The 22631-nt window shown below is 44.4% G+C and overlaps 1 protein-coding gene across 1 annotated transcript; it reads right to left on the minus strand.

Annotated features, from left to right (window-relative positions):
- Nucleotides 1-6281: 6281 nt before the first annotated feature.
- On the minus strand, nucleotides 6282-21340 carry LOC135548937 (PALM2-AKAP2 fusion protein-like). Its single transcript, XM_064979033.1, has 4 exons — nucleotides 18547-21340; nucleotides 14043-14195; nucleotides 12057-12088; nucleotides 6282-6413 (listed from the first exon to the last, which is right to left on the minus strand). The coding sequence occupies exons 1-4, from the start codon at nucleotides 21236-21238 to the stop codon at nucleotides 6282-6284; spliced, it is 3009 nt and encodes a 1002-aa protein (XP_064835105.1). The 5' UTR covers nucleotides 21239-21340.
- Nucleotides 21341-22631: the final 1291 nt, after the last annotated feature.

The following is a 22631-nucleotide window of genomic DNA, read 5'->3' on the forward strand; positions in this document are numbered from 1 at the left end:
ATACAGCTGGCCATACAGCTGGCCATACAGCTGGCCATACAGCCGGACACCAGCTGACCACAGCCGGACATACAGCCGGACATACAGCCGGACATACAGCCCGGCCATACAGCCATACAGCTGGCCACCTGGACATACAGCCGACATACATACAGCCGACCGCCGCCATACAGCCGGACATACAGCTGACCATACAGCTGGCCATACAGCTGGCCATACAGCTGGACATACAGCTGGCCATACAGCCGGACATACAGCTGACCATACAGCTGGACATACAGCTGGCCATACAGCTGGACATACAGCTGGACATACAGCCGGACATACAGCTGGACATACAGCTGGCCATACAGCTGACCATACAGCTGGACATACAGCTGTCCATACAGCCGGACATACAGCTGACCATACAGCTGGACATACAGCTGGACATACAGCTGGCCATACAGCCGGCCATACAGCCGGCCATACAGCCGGACATACAGCTGGCCATACAGCTGGCCATACAGCTGGCCATACAGCTGGCCATACAGCTGGCCATACAGCCGGACATACAGCCGGCCATACAGCCGGCCATACAGCCGGCCATACAGCTGGCCATACAGCCGGCCATACAGCTGGCCATACAGCTGGCCATACAGCTGGCCATACAGCTGGCCATACAGCTGGCCATACAGCTGGCCATACAGCTGGCCATACAGCTGACCATACAGCTGGACATACAGCCGGACATACAGCTGGCCATACAGCTGGCCATACAGCTGGCCATACAGCTGACCATACAGCTGGACATACAGCTGGCCATACAGCTGGCCATACAGCTGGCCATACAGCTGGACATACAGCTGACCATACAGCTGGACATACAGCTGGCCATACAGCTGGCCATACAGCTGGACATACAGCTGGCCATACAGCCGGACATACAGCTGGACATACAGCTGGACATACAGCTGGCCATACAGCTGGCCATACAGCTGGACATACAGCTGGACATACAGTGCCTTCGGGATGTATTCAGACCCCTTGACTTTTTCCTCATTTTGTCACGTTACAGCCTTATAATTTTTCATTTATTATATCAATAAAAATGTTCAGCAATCTACACGCAATACCCCATAATGACATCACAATACCCCATAATGACATCACAATACCCCATAATAACATCACAATACCCCATAATGACATCACAATACCCCATAATAACATCACAATACCCCATAATGACAAAGCAAAAACAGGTTTTTAGAAATGTTTACTCATGAATAAAAATAAATAAACAGAAATATTATTTACATACAGTTGAAGTCGGAAGTTAACATACACTGAGGTTGGAGTCATTAAAACTTGTTTTTCAACCACTCCACAAATTTCTTGTTAACACACTATAGTTTTGGCAAGTCGGTTATGACATCTACTATGTGCATGACACAAGTCATTTTTCCAACAATTGTTTACAGACAGATTATTTCACTTATAATTCACTGTATCACAATTCCAGTGGGTCAGAAGTTTACATACACTAAGTTGACTGTGCCTTTAAACAGTTTGGAAAATTCCAGAAAATGATGTCATGGCTTTAGAAGCTTCTGATAGGCTGATTGACATCATTTGAGACAATTGGAGGTGTACCTGTGGATGTATTTCAGGGCCTACCTTCAGACTCAGTGCCTCTTTGCTTGATATCACGGGAAAATCAAAAGAAATCAGCCAAGACCTCAGAAAGAAAATTGTATACCTCATCTTTGGGAGCAATTTCCAAACGCCTGAAGGTACCATGTTCATCTGTACAAACAATAGTACGCAAGTACAAATACCATGGGACCACGCAGCCGTCATACCGCTCAGGAAGGAGACACATTCTGTCTCCTAGAGATGAACGTACTTTGGTGTGAAAAGTGCAAATCAATCCCAGAACAACAGCAGAGGACCTTGTGAAGATGCTGGGGGAAACCGGTACAAAAGTATCTATATCCACAGTAAAACGAGTCCTATATCGACATAACCTGAAAGGCCGCTCAGCAAGGAAGAAGCCACTGCTTCAAAACCACCATAAAAAAGCTAGACTACAGTTTGCAACTGCACATGGGGACAAAGATCATACTTTTTGGAGAAATGTCCTTTTGGTCTGATGAAACGAAAATAGAACTGCTTTAGACTGATGAAGAAAAGTATGTGGATATATTGAAGCAACATCTCAAGACATCAGTCAGGAAGTTAAAGCTTGGTTGCAAATGGGTCTTCCAAATGGACAATGATCCCAAACATACTTCCAAAGTTGTGGCAAAATGGCTAAAGGACAACAAGGTCAAGGTTTGGGAGTGGCCATCACAAAGCCCTGACCTCAACCCTATAGAAAATTTGTGCACAGAACTGAAAAAGAATGTGCGAGCAAGGAGGCCTTCAAACCTGACTCAGTTACACCAGCTCTGTCAAGAGGAATGGGCCAAAATTCACCCAACTTATTGTGGGAAGCTTGTGGAAGGCTACCCGAAACGCTTGACCCAAGTTAAACAATTTAAAGGCAACGCTACCAAATACTAATTGAGTGTATGTAAACGTCTGACCCACTGGGAATGTGATGAAAGAAATAAAAGCTGAAATAAATCCTTCTCTCTACTATTATTCTGACATTTCACATTCTTAAAATAAAGTGGTGATCCTAACTGACCTATGACAGGGAATTTTTACTTGGATTAAATGTCAGGAATTGTGAAAAACTGAGTTTAAATGTAATTGGATAAGGTGTATGTAAACTTCTGACTTCAACTGTACATGTTGAAGCAAAACAGAAATATCTTATTTACATAAGTAGACCCTTTGCTATGAGACTTGAAATTGAGCTCAGGTTCATCCTGTTTCCATTGATCATCCTTGAGATGTTTCAACAACTTGACTGGAGTCCACCTGTGGTAAATTCAATAGATTGGACATGATTTGGAAAGGCCACACACCTGTCTATATAAGGTCCCACATTTGACAGTGAATGTCAGAGCAAAAACAAAGCCATGAGGTCGCAGGAATTGTCCGTAGAGCTCCGAGACAGGATTGTGTCGAGGCACAGATCTGGGGAAGGGTACCAAACAAATGTCTGCAGCATTGAAGGTCCCCAAGAACACAGTGGCCTCCATCATTCTTAAATGGAAGAAGTTTGGAACCACCAAGACTCTTCCGAGAGCTGGCCGCCCGGCCAAACTAAGCAATTGGGGGAGAAGGGCCTTGGTCAGGGAGGTGACCGAGAACCCGATGGCCATTCTGACAGAATTCCAGAGTTCTTCTCGGGAGATGGGAGACCCTTCCAGAAGAACAACCATCTCTGCAGCACTCCAGCAATCAGACGGAAGCCACTCCTCAGTAAAAGACACATGAAAGCCCGCTTGGAGTTTGCCAAAATGCACCCTAAGACTCTCATACCATGCGAAACAAGATTCTCTGGTCTGATGAAACCAAGATCGAATTCTTTGGCCTGAAAGACAAGCGTCGCGTCTGGAGGAAACCTGGCACCCTCCCTATGGTGAAGCATGTTGGTGGCAGCATCATGCTGTGGGGATGTTTTTCCGCAGCAGTGACTGGGAGACTAGTCAGGATAGAGTGAAAGATGAACGGACCAAAGTACTGAGAGATCCTTCATGAAAACCTGCTCCAGAGCGCTCAGGACCTCAGACTGGGGCGAAGGTTCACCTTCCAACAGAACAGCAACCCTAAGCACACAGCCAAGACAACACAGTAAAGGCTTCGGGACAAATCTGAATGTCCTGGAGTGGGCGGATCCGGGACCTGAACCTGATCGAACATCTCAGGAGAGTAATAGCTATGCAGCAATGCTCCCCATCCAACCTGACAGAGCTTGAGAGGATCTGCAGAGAAGAATGGGAGAAACTCCCCTAATACAGCTGTGCCAAGCTTGTAGCATCATACCCAAGAAGACTCAAGGCTGTAATCACTGCCAAAGGTGCTTCAACAAAGTTCTGAGTAAAGGGTCTGAATACTTATGTAAATGTATTATTTCAAATAGCAAAAATTTCAAAACCTGTTTTTTGCTTTGTTGTTATGGGATATTGTGTGTAGATTGAGGGAAAATTAAAAAAAATAATAATATATTTTAGAATAAGGCTGTAATGTAACAAAATGTGGAAAAGGTCAAGGGGTCTGAATACTTTCCGAATGCGATGTAAAGATCTGCCAATTGTTAATGAAAAATATGCCCCCCTTTTGAGATAGAATAACTTGATTTAAAAAGCAATATATTTTCATGCAAACTATAATTTTGACTGCAATAGACTGTGGTGTTTTGAAATGTGTGGTCCTCGACCCAATCTAACTGTAGGACAATGAACTTCTCCAAAAGAGTGTAACAAATCTCACCAATCTCTCCCTCTGCTGCCAAGGTCGAGAGTCAAAACATAAGAACATTTCTCTCCCGATTTTTCCATCACATCCACATCAATCTTATGTCATTATGTCACAAGTAAAGACCTCTTACATCAGAGAAGAGCTCAAATTTAACAAGATGCCGATATAGGTACAACAGAAATGATCATTATTGTTATTATTATTTTTTAAATATCTGACATTCAAATACTTAATCATACAGACTGTTTTGAAACCAGTTGGATGATGATATTGTCCTGTACAGTCCAAAAAACACAAACTCACAGACATGTATAGCGTCTCACATCCATATAATTTGAATCATCACGGGTGGCCATTTTGACTGTCTCCATAATAGTTCTATTTCTACACCACTTATGTTGCATTACAATGCAATAGATCCCAAATGGTACCCTATTCCCTATATAGTGCACTACTTTTCACCAGGGCCCATAGGCTCTATGTAGGGAATAGGGTGCCTTTTGGGACATATCACATAGTTTGTTTGAAATGACAACGATAATTGTTAATAGGCACATCTATGACTACAAGCATGTTCATGTTCAACTCATTCATCTCCTTGATTGATTGCCATTCACTCATCAACTCCCTGATAATCACATCCATCTATAAACACCTGAACTCTCCCTTTATTGACCAAACTGACCAATTAAGTGATTATTAATCATTGCGAAATGACCTGCAGATAGCTTTCCCTTCCTTCCTTCCTTCCTTCCTTCCTTCCTTCCTTCCTTCCTTCCTTCCTTCCTTCCTTCCTTCCTTCCTTCCTTCCTTCCTTCCTTCCTTCCTTCCTTCCTTCCTTCCTTCCTTCCGAATGACCAATCTAAACACGCTATTCAGTTTAAATGAGCTCATTTAGTTAAATATCTCATATCTGCTGTTTAGATAGCTCATATACTGTATCTGTGTGTTTCAAGTTCCAGCATCAAATGTTAGAAATGGAAGAGAGGACTTCTTTTATTACTTTATAAATACAGAACTCATTTAAAGCAGATCTAGAGTGATAATATATATTTAAACACCTGTCTTACTGAGGAATACTGGTAATATAGAAGATTACATATAGTCACGAGGTTGACGATGACCACCATTTCCCTACATAGTGCACTACTTTAAACAGGGCCCATATTGCATGGTAGGAAAAAGGTTGCCATTTGGGACGAAGTCTGGTTTCCAGGGGTTCCACAGAGTCTGACATCCTTCCTCACACCACTGAGATAATAGAATAAGATCACTTGACAAGCTTACACACTCCGGGGGGGATGACGGGTTCCAAAAGGGTTCATTGGCTGTCTCCTGTGGAAGAACCCTTGGAACAACTCTTTTGGGTTCCATGTAGAACTCTTTTGGGTTCCATGTAGAACTCTTTTGTGTTCCATGTAGAACTATTTAGGGTTCCATGTAGAACTCTTTTGTGTTCCATGTAGAACTCTTTTGGGTTCCATGTAGAACTCCTTTGGGTTCCATGTAGAACCCTTTTGGGTTCCATGTAGAGTCCTCTCTGAAAAGGGTTCTACATGGAACTGAAAAAGGTTCTACCTGAAACCAAAATGGTTCTTCAAAGGGTTCTTCCACAGGGACAGCTGAAGTACCATTTTAGGTTCTACATAGCATCTTTTTTTTCTGAGAGTGTATGTCTGTGTTGAACCAATACTCAACCAGCCGTATCCCATGGGTCTCTCTGTGTTCCAGTGTGGGGCTGGATGTTACTTCCTGGTTGGTCCATCCAGAAGGTCACGTGACAGGTCATGTGATCAAAATACTTAGTAAAATAAATACTTGTGGTTGTCTTGCTGTCTCCTCCTCTCTCCATCCCTTCATCACTCTATCCCTCTATCCATCTATCCCTACATTCCTGATAGTCACAGAACACAAGGGAGGACTATCTACTCCTCCTCCTCTTCTTCTTCCTCTTCTTCTTCCTCTTCTTCCTCTCCATCCTCATTAGCGTAAAGCCCCGCTTCCCACCTCAGCGCCATGTTGCTTTTCCTGCGTGTGACGCGGGTGGCCTCCAGCACCTGGTAACCCAGAAAACAGAACAACAAGTCAGTCAACAGGTAGAACAAACACGACCTTCTGGTCTACTAACGCCATAGAGAACCTTCTGGTCTACTAACACTATAGAGAACCTTCAGGTCTACTAACGCCATAGAGAACCTTCTGGTCTACTAACGCTATAGAGAACCTTCTGGTCTACTAACACTATAGAGAACCTTCTGGTCTACTAACACTATAGAGAACCTTCTGGTCTACTAACACTATAGAGAACCATCTGGTCTACTAACACTATAGAGAACCATCTGGTCTACTAACACTATAGAGAACCATCTGGTCTACTAACACTATAGAGAACCTTCTGGTCTACTAACGCTATAGAGAACCTTCTGGTCTACTAACACTATAGAGAACCTTCTGGTCTACTAACGCTATAGAGAACCTTCTGGTCTACTAACACTATAGAGGACCTTCTGGTCTACTAACACTATAGAGAACCTTCTGGTCTACTAACGCCATAGAGGACCTTCTGGTCTACTAACGCCATAGAGGACCTTCTGGTCTACTAACACCATAGAGGACCTTCTGGTCTACTAACACCATAGAGGACCTTCTGGTCTACTAACGCTATAGAGGACCTTCTGGTCTACTAACACTATAGAGGACCTTCTGGTCTACTAACGCTATAGAGGACCTTCTGGTCTACTAACACTATAGAGGACCTTCTGGTCTACTAATGCCATAGAGGACCTTCTGGTCTACTAACACCATAGAGGACCTTCTGGTCTACTAACGCCATAGAGGACCAGGAGATGCATTCTCTGAAAGGGGATACAAGGATCAGTGTTTTAATGTTTTCCTCTGGGCATCCATCTTGCTGTATAGTTTTTTTTTACCCAATGAGATGAGATGAAAAGTTATATTCAATTGAATTGAAGTTTCTGTTGTCGTTGCCAGATTCCATTGGTATTACGCTATACAGGGTATTGTTTATTGTTTTACCTGTCTTTACTCACAGCCGCCATATAACCACAGTAAACCCTGTATAAAAACCCCACACTGGACTATACACAGGCTGACATGCATGCACACCACCACCACAGGTTAGCCGGGCATCAAGACACACTGCAGTAGTGTCAGAGGTTACAGGAAGGAGCCATTAGGGGCACACACACACACACACACACACACACACACACACACACACACACACACACACACACACACACACACACACACACACACACACACACACACACACACACACACACACACACACACACACACACACACACACACACACACACAATAGTGCACCAAATAGGGAATAGTGTCAGTGGCTGGCGTGTATTCATGGATGCCATGATCCCCCCCCAAAAAAAATGTACCAAGATAAAAAATATATACAAAAACATACAAAATAATATAACTTTCAACTGTGATTTTGGCACACCAAAAAATTAATAATCAATGTAAAGGGAAGCCAGTTTGAATTTATTCATTCCAATCACATCACATCAAGACAAACGAATTGACAGGAAAAACTTGAAATGTTGCATCTAGTTGTCCTCTGTTTCTAGCTGTGAAACTGTCCCTTTCCTCAATTAGCCATGGATGAAGATAGGGATTTTGACTTGTGGTTTTACTTAATTTCCATACTGACCAATGATTATAACGATGATTCTGATCCAAATTGGTTCATACATTGTTGTGCCCCCTGTTGTGCCCCTTCAATATGTAGCTAGATGTAGAAGGCTAGTGTTAACTAGCTAACCCTTGATGAATGGAAGTTAGGGTAAAAGCATTTTAGCCAATAGACAGAGTGATGAGCTTAGTCAACATGAAAGACAGAGGATGGCATTGGTGATTGGTCCTGGCACACCAAAAATAAATGGTATTGGGTGAAGGTAATGTGATGGTATTGGGTGATGGTATTGGTGATGGTAATGGTGATGGTATTGGGTGATTGTATTGGTGATGGCATTGGTGATGGTATTGGTGATGGTATTGGGTGATGGTATTATTGATGGTATTGGTGATGGTATTGGGTGATGGTATTGCATGGTATTGTTGGTATTGGTGATGGTATTGGTGATGGTATTGGTGATGGTAATGGTGATGGTTATTGCCATGGTATTGAAGATAGGGGTATTGGTGATGGTATTGGTGAGGGTATTGGTGAGGGTATTGGTGAGGGTATTGGTAATGGTATTGGTGATGGTATTGGTGATGGTATTGGTGACCATTGGTTCATATTGTTGAGGGTATTGGTGATGGTATTGGTGAGGGTATTGGTGAGGGTATTGAATGGTATTGGTGATGGTATTGATGAGGGTATTGATGATGGTATTGGTGATGGTAATGGTGATGGTATTGGTGAGGGTATTGGTGATGGTGCAATGGTATTTGAGGGTATTGGTGATGGTATTGGTGATGGTATTGGTGATGGTAATGGTGTTGGTATTGGTGATGGTAATGGTGATGGTATTGGGTGATGGTATTGGTGATGGTATGGGTGATGGTATTGGTGATGGTATTGGTGAGGGTATTGGTGATGGTATGGTATTGGTGATGGTATTGGTGATGGTATTGGTGATGGTAATGGTGATGGTATGGTGGTGATGGTATTGGTGAGGGTATTGGTGATGGTATTGGTGATGGTATTGGTGATGGTATTGGTGATTATTGGTGATGGTATTGGTGATGGTATTGGTGATGGTATTGGTGATATTGGTGATGGTGATGGGTGATGGTATTGGTGATGGTATTGGTGATGGTATTGGTGATGGTATTGGTGATGGTATTGGGTGATGGTATTGGTGATGGTGAGGGTATTGGTGATGGTATTGGTGATGGTATTATTGGTGATGGTATTGGTGATGGTGGTGATGGTATTGGTGAGGGTATTGGTGAGGTGATGGTATTGGTGATGGTATTGGTGAGGGTATTGGTGATGGTATTGGTGATGGTATTGGTGATGGTATTGGTGATGGTATTGGTGAGTGATTGGTGATGGTATGGGTGATGGTATTGGTGATGGTAATGGTGATGGTATTGGTGATGGTATTGGTGATGGTAATGGTGATGGTATTGGTGATGGTAATGGTGATGGTATTGGATGATGGTATTGGTGATGGTATGGTGATGGTATTGGTGAGGGTATTGGTGATGGTATTGGGTGAGTGTTTTTCTACTTCCACACACAAATCAGAACCATGGACATCCACATCATTTGTAGCTGACTATTATTTAGTTGATTGGTCTAAATTGTTTTTGGAATCTTTTTGTTGTCACTGTATTAGACTAAACAGGTGATTTGATGATGTTGAAGTTGAAATGGTGCTGGAATAGTGGAGGAGCTCCTGTTGTCTTTGGGTCATGAGTTAACTCTCTATGGTTCTAAATTAATAGTTGTTTAGTGGTCCAGAAATGTTGGAAACACAAACTTTCTTGACCCCTGCAGTTTGTTATATGCAATATTTGCTTTGTGGACTTCATCAGACAGATGTTGTTCTCTGGTTTTGTAATGAAACAAAGGTGTGGTTGAATTTATTCTACCACTGTGTCTTCTTCTTGTCTATGCTTTTATTTATATGACCTGAGATATGAACTAACAGGTTATAAACAACACACTTATCACAACACAGATGTTGTAAAAGGGTTTTGTGCTTTCTGGCTTGTCTTCCCCAGTGATTTTACCCTGCTACTGAATAGGGTTAATGTGGGACACAGGGGGCTGAAACCAGAAGGCAAAACATAATATCATAATGTAATGTAATCATAATGTAGTAATGTCCTGATGCATCTCTAGGCCTCACCAGTCATAGAAATTGAATCCCTAGAATGGTCCTCCCATTTCAAGTCAATATAGCCATTTTAGTTATTCTATATTTCTATGGTTGAGGTCATGCGAAGCCCAATGGACAACAGGACAAGCAACATGCAAGTCCACCAACACAACATGGCCCCCTAATTCCCTATTTAGTGCATTACTTTTGACCAGAGCCCTGTGATATGCACACATAACAGGAGAGCAAGCCTGTAAGCAGAAAGCAGAGCATTGGACAGGTAGATACCTCTGTAGTATCCTTCCTAGAGCGCATCAAACAGGTGTACTGACAGACAGACAGACAGACAGACAGACAGACAGACAGACAGACAGACAGACGGAGAGGAGATGGAGAGGAAACAGATGGACAGAGATGGAGAGGAGATGGAGAGGAGACAGACGGACAGAGAGGAGAGGTGATAGACAGAGAGGAGAGGAGATGGAGAGGAGAAGAGATGGAGAGGAGACAGACGGAGAGGAGATGGAGAGGAGACAGACGGACAGAGAGGAGATAGACAGAGAGGAGAGGAGTTGGAGAGGAGATAGACGGACAGAGAGGAGAGGAGATGGAGAGGAGACAGACAGAGGAGAGCAGAGGGGGACATACGGAGAGGAGACAGATGGACAGAGAGAGAGAGACAGACAGAGGAGACAGACAGAGAGGAGACAGACAGACAGAGAGGAAAAGACAGACAGAGGAGAAAGACAGACAGAGGAGAAAGACAGACAGAGGTGAAAGACAGACAGAGGGGAGAGATAGACAGAGGAGAAATGACAGAGGAGAAAGACAGACAGAGAGGAGAAAGACAGACAGAGGGGAAAGAGACAGAGGGAAAGACAGACAGAGGAGAAGACAGACAGAGGGAAAGAGACAGAGGGAAAGACAGACAGGAGATGACAGACAGAGGGAATGACAGAGAGGAAGACAGACAGAGGGGAGAGAGACAGACAGATGGAGAAAGACAGAGGAGACAGACAGAGGAGAAAGACAGAGGAGACAGACAGAGGAGAAAGACAGAGGAGAAAGACAGAGGAAAGACAGACAGAGGAGAAAGACAGAGGAGACAGACAGACACAGGAGAAAGACAGAGGAGAAAGACAGAGGGGAGACAGACAGAGGAGAGACAGACAGAGGAGACAGACAGAGGGAATGACAGAGGAGAAAGGAGACAGACAGAGGAGAGAGACAGACACAGGGAAAGACAGAGGAGACAGACAGAGGAGACAGACAGAGACAGACAGAGGAGACAGACAGAGGAGACAGACAGAGGAGAAAGACAGAGGAGAAAGACAGAGGAGACAGACAGAGGAGAAAGACAGAGGAGAAAGACAGAGGAGACAGACAGAGGAGACAGACAGAGGAGACAGAAAATAAACATTAGAGGGACAACATGAAGTAAAGAATAAATAATAACAGTGATAATGCAATGTCTGTCACAAATGGCACCCTATTCCCTACTTAGTGCACTAATTTTGATCAGGGCCCATAGGACTCGGGGGAAATTAGTGCACTATGTAGGTAATAGGGTGTCACTTGGGACTTAGTCAGCATCTCCTTTTCAGAGGGATATAAAACTGATTCTACACCGCTTAGAAGCATCTATTGTGTAATGACAATTACAGTAATTTGCTACCACAAATTCACGAGCAGCTGTCCATATTCAAGAGGCTCAAAGGCCTCTTAAAAGCACAATTTAGAGTTTTTGTAAAAATTAATACTTGTATTATCATATTAAGTCAATATGTAATTATATTGATGGAGAAATACAGTATATTAATATGATTATAATGCTGATTACACTGTAAATAGTCCCTTTTTCTTTTAGTGTCAATTCACTTCCTTTTCCACAGGAAAGCCCCTGCGATGATCTGGAGTGTCACAACACAGAGATCAGGACAGGAAGAGTGACAGGAAGAGAAACTGACCTTCGCTGCTAGTGACTCAGTGAGGAGCGGATGTCTGCTTACCCCCAAAAATATATAGAAGCTCTTATCCAGAGTAACTTACATTTTCATACCTTTTCCCCTGTACAGGTCCCCTGTGAGAATCCAACCCACAACCCTGTCGTTGCAAGTGCCAAGCTCTACCTTAATACCAACTGAGCCAGACAGGATGTATATGACTCCTAGAGAGCTGATGCTGTGTATTGGCCAATGACAAGGTTTGAAGCCACCGGTCGGCCATATTGCCACTCCCCAGTAGGAACAGTCCTTCATAGGAACGAATGGAAGTCTATAACATTTCAATTAAATGTTTCGAGCACAAAATTACATGCATTTCAGTATTTTTGTGGATGTAGTGAGGACATTAGTAATCTCTAAAAATTATACTTTAAGGAACATTTATATATAAAAATAAATAAATATATATTTAATGAGCATGTTGAACTGACATAATCATGTAAATGTATGCATTAAGCTGTCTGTATTAGGATAAACATAACGTAGACATTAATAAAAGCATTTCTATATCTTCTTAAATATATATATTTTTTATCAACAGTGGGGGAATACCAAGATGGAGGCACAGTGGCTCCAACACAGCACCCACTATGTTCCATCTAGAATATATATATATACATCATTCATCCAAAATCTACCTTATTCCCTATTTAATGCACTACTTATGACCAGAGCCAATAAGCTAGAGCCAAGAAGCTAGAGCACTATATAAGGAGTAGAATGGTATTTGGGACCAATCACTGTCAGGGAGAAGTGAAGTGCTACTACAATGAAACTGCCAACTACTACTAAGCAACTGTGCTATACTAGTATATGCTAAGAGTGGAATGGTAGCACAAACTGGTCATGTACCCAGGCTACTGTAGGTCACTAAAACTGAGAAAGACAGATCAATGAGCACCAGGAGAAACATGGATAGTACTACTACTACCACTACTACTACTACTACTACCACTACTACTACTACTACTACTACTACTACTACCACTACTACTACTACTACTACTACTACTACTACTACTACTACTACTACTACTACTACTACTACTACTACTACTACTACTACTACTACTACTACTACTGCTACTACTACCACTGCCACTACCACTACTACTACTACTGCCACTACCACTACCACTACCACTACTACTGCTACTACTACTAACACTACTACCACTACCACTACCACTAACTACTACTACTAACACTACTACCACTACCACTACCACTACCACTACTACTACTACTACTACCACTACTACTACTACTACTACTACTACTGCTATTACCACTGCTACTACCACTACTACTACTGATACTACTACTACTACTGCTACTGCTACTGCTACTACTACTACTACTACTACTACTACTGCTACTACTACCACTACTAATACTACCACTACTACTACTACAACTAATACTACTACTACTACTACTACTACTACTACTACTACTACTACTACTACTACTACTACTGCTACTACTACTACTACTGCCACTACTACTACTACTACTGCTACTACTACTACTACTACTACTACTACTACCCTGAGAAAGACAGATCAATGAGCACCAGTAGAAAACATGGATAGTACTACTACTACTACTACTACTACTACTACTACTACTACTACTACTACTACTACTACTACTACCACTACTACAACCACTACTACTACCACTACTACTACCACTACCACTACTACTAATACTACTACTACTACTACTACTACTACTACTACTACTACTACTACTACTACTACTACTACTACTACTACTACTACTACTACTACTACTACTACTACTACTACTACTACTACTCACTGTTGTACTACTACTACTCACTACTACTACTCACACTGTTTCTCCTTTCCCCGGCGCTTCACTATCAGGGTCTGCATGACTACCGCCCCCGGAGTCATCACTGCCCAGGTCCGAGAGGGCGAGGGCAGGGGACCCTCAAACGAGGAGGGGGAAGCAGGAGTCACAGGACGGATCTTCTCTATCTTACCTGTAGACAGAGGGTTGGAATAAACATTGTAAAAGAACACGCTAATTCAGTTTATATTGTCAATAATACACTGGTGTAAAGTACATAAGTAAACATACTGTAAAGTAAACTTCTACTATTTATATTCTTTGACTACTTTTTCATTTTGCTTCTTTACTTCATAAATTGTCTTTGACAACCAAAAGTACTTGTTACATTTAGAGTGTTTAGCAGGACAGGAAAATAGTCAAATTCATGCACTTATCAACGGAACATCCCTGGTCATCCCTACTGCCTCTGATCTGGAGGACCCACTAAACAGAGAACATCCCTGGTCATCTCTACTGTCTCTGATCTGGAGGACTCACTAAACAGAGAACATCCCTGGTCATCCCTACTGCCTCTGATCTGGAGGACTCACTAAACAGAGAACATCCACTGGTCATCCCTACTGCCTCTGATCTGGAGGACTGCACTAAACAGAGAACATCCCTACTCATCCCTACTGTCTCTGATCTGGAGGACTACTAAACAGAGAACATCCTGGTCATCCCTACTGCTATGATCTGGAGGACTCACTAAACAGAGAACATCCCTGGTCATCCCTACTGTCTCTGATCTGGAGGACTCACTAAACAGAGAACATCCCTGGTCATCCCTACTGCCTCTGATCTGGTGGACTCACTAAACAGAGAACATCCCTGGTCATCCCTACTGCCTCTGATCTGGAGGACTCACTAAACAGAGAACATCCCTGGTCATCCCTACTGCCTCTGATCTGGAGGACTCACTAAACAGAGAACATCCTGGTCATCCTACTGCCTCTGATCTGGAGGACTCACTAAACAGAGAACATCCCTGGTCATCCCTACTGCCTCTGATCTGGAGGACTCACTAAACAGACTACAGCTACTGGTCATCCCTACTGCTCTGATCTGGAGGACTCTACTAAACAGAGAACATCCTGGTCATCCCTACTGCCTCTGATCTGGAGGACTCACTAAACAGAGAACATCCCTTTCATCCCTACTGCCTCTGATTTGGAGGACTCACTAAACAGACATCCCTGGTCATCACTGTCTCTGATCTTGGAGGACCCACTAAACAGAGTCATCCCTGCCCATCCTACTGGGGCGATCTGGGGACCACTAAACAGAGGACATCCCTGGTCATCCCTAGCCTCTGATCTGGAGGACTCACTAAACAGAGAACATCCCTTCATCCCTATCTTACCTCTGATCAGAGGGACCCAATAAACATTGTAAAAGAACATCCCTAATTCATTTATATTGTCAATAATACACTGGTGTAAAGTACATAAGAAACATCCCTGGTAAAGTAAACTTCACTAAACAGAGAACATCCCTTTTCATTTTGCTTCTTTGATCTGGATTGTCTTTGACAACCAAAAGAACATCCCTGGTCATCCCTATTTGATCTGTTTCACAAACAGAGAAAATCCCTGTCATCCCTACTTCTGATCTGGAGGACTCATCAACAGAGAACATCCCTGGTCATCCCTACTGTCTCTGATCTGGAGGACTCACTAAACAGAGAACATCCCTGGTCATCCCTACTGCCTCTGATCTGGAGGACTCACTAAACAGAGAACATCCCTGGTCATCCCTACTGCCTCTGATCTGGAGGACTCACTAAACAGAGAACATCCCTGGTCATCCCTACTGCCTCTGATCTGGAGGACTCACTAAACAGAGAACATCCCTGGTCATCCCTACTGCCTCTGATCTGGAGGACTCACTAAACAGAGAACATCCCTGGTCATCCCTACTGCCTCTGATCTGGAGGACTCACTAAACAGAGAACATCCCTGGTCATCCCTACTGCCTCTGATCTGGAGGACTCACTAAACAGAGAACATCCCTGGTCATCCCTACTGCCTCTGATCTAGAGGACTCACTAAACAGAGAACATCCCTGTTCCTCCCTACTGTCTGATCTGGAGGACTCACTAAACATAGAACATCCCTGGTCATCCCTACTGTCTCTGATCTGGAGGACTCACTAAACAGAGAACATCCCTGGTCATCCCTACTGCCTCTGATCTGGAGGACTCACTAAACAGAGAACATCCCTGGTCATCCCTACTGCCTCTGATCTGGAGGACTCACTAAACAGAGAACATCCCTGGTCATCCCTACTGCCTCTGATCTGGAGGACTCACTAAACAGAGAACATCCCTGGTCATCCCTACTGCCTCTGATCTGGAGGACTCACTAAACAGAGAACATCCCTGGTCATCCCTACTGTCTCTGATCTGGAGGACTCACTAAACAGAGAACATCCCTGGTCATCCCTACTGCCTCTGATCTGGAGGACTCACTAAACAGAGAACATCCCTGGTCATCCCTACTATCTCTGATCTGGAGGACTCACTAAACAGAGAACATCCCTGGTCATCCCTACTGCCTCTGATCTGGTGGACTCACTAAACAGAGAACATCCCTTGTCATCCCTACTGCCTCTGATCTGGAGGACTCACTAAACAGAGAACAGCCCTGGTCATTCCTACTGCCTCTGATCTGGAGGACTCACTAAACAGAGAACATCCCTGGTCATTCCTACTGCCTCTGATCTGGAGGACTCACTAAACAGAGAACATCCCTGGTCATTGCTACTGCCTCTGGTCTGGAGGACTCAGTAAACAGAGAACATCCCTGGTCATTCCTACTGCCTCTGATCTGGAGGACTCACTAAACAGAGAACATCCCTGGTCATTGCTACTTCCTCTGGTCTGGAGGACTCACTAAACAGAGAACATCCCTGGCCATCCCTACTGTCTCTGATCTGGAGGACTCACAAAACACACATTCCTTCATTTGTAAATGATGTCTGAGTGTTGGAAGGTGTCCCTGGCTATCCTTAAATAAATAAAAAACAAGAAAATGGTGTAGTCTGGTTTGCTTAATATAAGGAATTTAAAATGATTTATACTTTTACCTTTACTTTTGATACTTCAGTATATTTAAAACCAAATAGTTTTAGACTCCTACTCACGTTGTATTTTATTGGGTTTTAACTCATTTCTATTGAAGTATCTTTACTTTTACTTGAGTTTGACAATTGGGTTCATTTTCCCCTTAATGATGACAATATAATAGGCCCTGTACTGAATATGTCAGTATAATTTACAGTAGATATACAGTATATACCGGGGCGGCAGGGTAGCCTAGTGGTTAGAGCGTTGGACTAGCAACCGCAAGGTTGCAAGTTCAAATCCCCGATCTGACAAGGTACAAATCTGTCGTTCTGCCCCTGAACAGGCAGTTAACCCACTATTCCTAGGCCGTCATTGAAAATAAGAATTTGTTCTTAACTGACTTGCCTGGTTAAATAAAGGTACAATAATAAATAAAAATAGAGGCATAAAAAATAAAAACAAAAAAAATATTGTCACATACAGTATGTACTCTGTTATATTGTCATATACAGTATATTAAACCCTGTTATATTGTCAGATACCCTGTTATATTGTCAGATACAGTATATTAAACCCTGTTATATTGTCAGATACCCTGTTATATTGTCAGATACAGTATAAAACCCTGTTATATATACAGTATGTCATTATATTGTCAGATATATATTAAACCCTGTTATATTGTCAGATACAGTATATTAAACCTGTTATATTGTCAGATACAGTATATTAAACCCTGTTATATTGTCAGATATTAAACCCTGTTATATTGTCAGATACCCTGTTATATTGTCAGATACAGTATATTAAACCCTGTTATATTGTCATATACTGTATGTACCCTCTTATATTGTCAGATACAGTATATTAAACCCTGTTATATTGTCAGATACCCTGTTATATTGTCAGATACAGTATATTAAACCCTGTTATATTGTCAGATACAGTATATTAAACCCTGTTATATTGTCAGATACCCTGTTATATTGTCAGATACAGTATATTAAACCCTGTTATATTGTCAGATACCCTGTTATATTGTCAGATACAGTATGTACCCTGTTATATTGTCAGATACAGTATATTAAACCCTGTTATATTGTCAGATACAGTGTATTAAACCCTGTTATATTGTCAGATACAGTGTATTAAACCCTGTTATATTGTCATATACAGTATATTAAACCCTGTTATATTGTCATATACTGTATGTACCCTGTTATATTGTCATATACAGTATATACCTTGTCCCCATAGGGTCCTATTTCATACACAGTGCACTACTTTTGGCCTTGTCCCCATAGGGTCCTATTTCATACATAGTGCACTACTTTGGCCTTGTCCCCATAGGGTCCTATTTCATACATAGTGCACTACTTTGGCCTTGTCCCCATAGGGTCCTAACCGTAGCAAGAGTTCTTGTCAGTTAGCTCACCTGGTGCCGTCTTGCTGGGGAGTTTTGTGGGCGGCAGGCTGCCTGAGAGACTTAGTTTGGCGGGTAGGCTGTTGGTCTTCTGCTTGTCCCCGGAGTTGATAGGCATTGTCTTGGGCCTCCCTGTCTGGTTTGTTCTGGGGCCCGGTCCGGATCGCACCGCTCCCAGGCTCTGCCTCTGCTTCTTCAGATCCTCCTCTCTCTCCTGTGCCGCGCGGATCTCCTCCTCGATCATGGACAGAGTCCTCTGCTTCCGGGAGCGCAGCTTGAACGGCCCGGTGCTCTGCTCTGTCTCCTGGGTTCTGGTCGCTTCTGCGGTGCTGCGGAGCTCGGCCGCCTCGGAGTACTTAGAGAAGTAACTGAACTGGTCCTTCTCGCTGGGGGTCGGCGACAGCTCTGGAGGCTGGTAGGGCTCTACAGTGCGAGGAGAGATGTGGACGGGCGTGCGAACTGGGACGGGGTCTGGATTCAGGGCCAGTGAGCGACTGAGGGCGGACTGGACGAGGATTTTAGGACCTCCAGAAGAGGACCTCCGGGGAGGGGGGGCGTAGGTAGGTTTCTCAATCTGGGCTGGGGGGGACTGCTGCTGTGGGAGAGGAGACTGATGTTGGCTTGGAGTTAACTGGAACTGAGCTTGTGGTGACTGTTGCTGGGGGGTTTGCGATGGACTTGATTGGTACTGGGGTGGGGGTGACTGGACGGACTGATGGGGTGTTGGCCACTGCTGCAGTGAGCTGGGGGGTGAGTGGAGCTGGGGGGATGGAGGTGAGTGGAGCTGGGGGGATGGAGGTGAGTGGAGGGCCAGGAATGCTGGAGGGTGGTCTAGGAGTGTGGGTGACTGGTGTTCTGGGGGTGGAGGTGAGAGCATCCCAGAAGATGGCGGCAGGACGTCTAAGTCTAGGTGCCTCTCTGGGAGGGGGTAGGGGAAGGACTGTGGGGTGGCGCGGGGGACCCCCTGCCACTCTTCTCCCTGTTGAGACTGGTTCATAAGGGCATGCTGGATGGCACTCTGCACCAGGAGCTCTGCATGGTACTCCAGCTCCTCCTCCTCCGGATCCCGATCCCGGCGCCGCTCCCCGAGGGATCTGAGGGTGTCTTCTTCCATCTTGCCATTGACGGGCGTGGTGGCCTGGGGGGTGGAGGGGAATGAGTACTCACCCAGAGACGTCTCCCCCAGATAGGCCGACATGGTCTCATTTGACACATCGCTGTCGGAGATGTTGTCCATGCTGAAGTCGTTGGACAGGGTCTCCAGAACAGTAGTATCCTGGGAACGCAGGGAGAGCTCGTCCAGTCCAGAGTCACACTCCTCTGGGTGGCAGGACAGGGAGGCGCTGGGGGAGTGGAAGGATTGGGAGGAGGAACGATGCTGCAGGGATGAGGAAAACAGCTCAGAGTCTCCCTCATCTTTCAGGATGGTCATGACGGCCCGGGCGCTGGTGAAGTCTCCATCACCTTCTCTGTTGTTCATCGTGGCCTCCTTGGGGCCACTGTTCCTGGGTTCTTCCTGTCCCAAGGTAGTAGTGGGGGACTGGGCCTCTCCCTGGATGCAGTAGATCCCCTCTGTCCTGACTGTAGTTGTGGGTGTGGTGATGTCGTTGGCCTCTAGTGGCGAGCCCAGGCAACTACTGTAGCCTACTGTGGAGGAGCTGGAGGATCTATCTACATGGGTGATGCTGTCTGGCGCTCTGGAGAAGGGCTTGGCCGAGTAGAGCTGAGGTGCCACGCCTCTCTTCGGGGCTGTGACCTGTGACCTCTCGGCCTGCTGCTGCCTGGCGTGTTCTATCTGGAGGAACTGCTTCCTGGCAACGGAGAAGTCTATCTGCTCCACCAGGATGTCCTCCTTGGTGCTCTGGAGAACCTCTGCCGGGTCCCGGTTGGACTCAGGGTCAAAGCCGGGCTCAAAGGTCATGGAGTACTGGGCGTACGTCTGGGACGACCCCCAGTTGTACTCTGACTTCCGCTGCTGCTTCCTCTCCTCGTACTTCCTGTGTGACTCAAGTTTGTCTGGCTCCAGCTCCTCCTCCAGGCTTTTTTCCTGAGGAGGGTTCCACCATTTTGTGCCCATGCCAGGGTTCTTCTTCACGGCTTGGCCTCGGATCAGCTCCAGCCGCTCCCTCTCCAGCTCTGCCACCTCCTCCGACGGACGCACCTTCTTCACACGCACCTCCTTCTCACACGGGTCGAACAGCTTGGAAGGCTTCTTCTCCTCCTGGAATGCCCGCAGCTCGAAACGTGCCTCCTTCTTCATGGTCATCACAGTGGGGGATGTTGTCTCTCCTCCCTGGTTCCTGTAGTTCTCATGCTCTCCCATTGGTCCAGAGTGGCCATCGGGTTTGGAGTTACTGGTGTTATTGACTTCCTGGTGGTCTATGAAGGTGGTTTGCTTCCTGCCCTCTACTTTCACCTCATGGTTGGTCTGTGGGGATTGTGTGTCTGTGTTGGAGATGTGGACGGACGGCCCAGTTCCGTCAATACCGACATCCCTGGGGTCTCTCTCAGGTTTCTCTGTCCCGTTAGAGGGCAATGGCATGGTGTCAACCTCTGGGTCGCAGCAGTTAGCCTCCAACACCTCATCCAGGTATGCTATCTCCTGGGCCACCTCTGTGTCCAGGGGCTGAGTCTGGTGTTTCTTGCCCAGGCTGTTGAGCCCTTGGCTGGGGTAGCAGGTCTCAGGGTGGGCCTCCACCTCCATAGGTCTGGTGGAAGTACTGCTGTCTCCTCCGCCCGCTGAGATCACACTGACAGAGTCAAGAAAACTGACGCTCTTTCTCTCCGTTCTGTCTCTCTTTAGATCATCACTGGCATCCTCTGATGCCTTGAAGGATTTCTGGAAGAGAAAAAGAGAACATTTTAGTGTTAGATTACTATTATTCTGTCATGTCAATGCATTCCCTATATAGTGCACTACTTTAGACAAGAGCCCTATGGAGCCCTATTCCCTATGTAGTGCACTACTTTAGACAAGAGCCCTATCTAACCCTATTCCTTATGTAGTGCACTACTTTAGACCAGAGCCCTATGGAACCCTGTTCCCTATATAGTGCACTACTTTAGACCGGAGCCCTATAGCACCCTATTCCCTATATAGTGCACTACTTTAGACCAGAGCCCTATGGAACCCTATTCCCTATATAGTGCACTACTTTAGACCAGAGCCCTATGGAACATGGTACTATTTGGGTCGCAAAACAAATTAGGCTTCATTTATCAACTAGCATTTTCAGGGATTTCGAAAAGACCAAAAAATGTATTTCAATGTAATATCACTTTGATTCAGTGTCTCTGCAATGCATAGCTGTATTTAGTATCAGTTAATCAGATAGTATTTGGGGAAGAACAGAAATGAATAATGAGAAATGAAACTTTCACTGCTTGGAATGAAACAGGAAGAACTAAGTTTACAGTAGCTGCAATGATGGATTTTTTTTCACTTAATGTGTAAGCCAAGCAAAAACCATTGATTTAAAACATGTTTTTTAACAAACCATACAACTCTATAAGGACTACTTTGAACAATTTACAGTGAACATTTTTACAAAAACATATTTACTGGAAAAACTGTGCACATCCAAAGTTTGTAACAGAATTTCGGTAGTTTTTTGTTTGTTTGTATGTGACCATGTTATTGAACGACAGTCCTTTTACGTGAAGGTGACCTCAATGGTCCTTTTACGTGAAGGTGACCTCATGTGTTCTTGTATGGAAGAAATCAAGACCATATTCATATAAAATCACATTTTATTTGTCACATGGGCCAAATTTAATGGATGTAGACTTAATCATGCAATGCTTGTTCCCAAGCCCTTCTTAACAATGATAGAAAGACAGGAGGAATACGATACACAGGAACAGAGCTGTTTACAGGGAGTACCAGTACCAGATCAATGTGGAGCTATACACAGGGAGTACCAGATATATGTGGAGCTATATACAGGGAGTACCAGATCAATGTGGAGCTATTTACAGGGAGTACCAGATCAATGTGGAGCTATACACAGGGAGTACCAGATCAATGTGGAACTATTTACAGGGAGTACCAGATCAATGTGGAGCTATACACAGGGAGTACCAGATCAATGTGGAAC

This window comes from Oncorhynchus masou, chromosome 11 (assembly GCF_036934945.1).
Source record: "Oncorhynchus masou masou isolate Uvic2021 chromosome 11, UVic_Omas_1.1, whole genome shotgun sequence".
Taxonomy (NCBI): domain Eukaryota; kingdom Metazoa; phylum Chordata; class Actinopteri; order Salmoniformes; family Salmonidae; genus Oncorhynchus; species Oncorhynchus masou.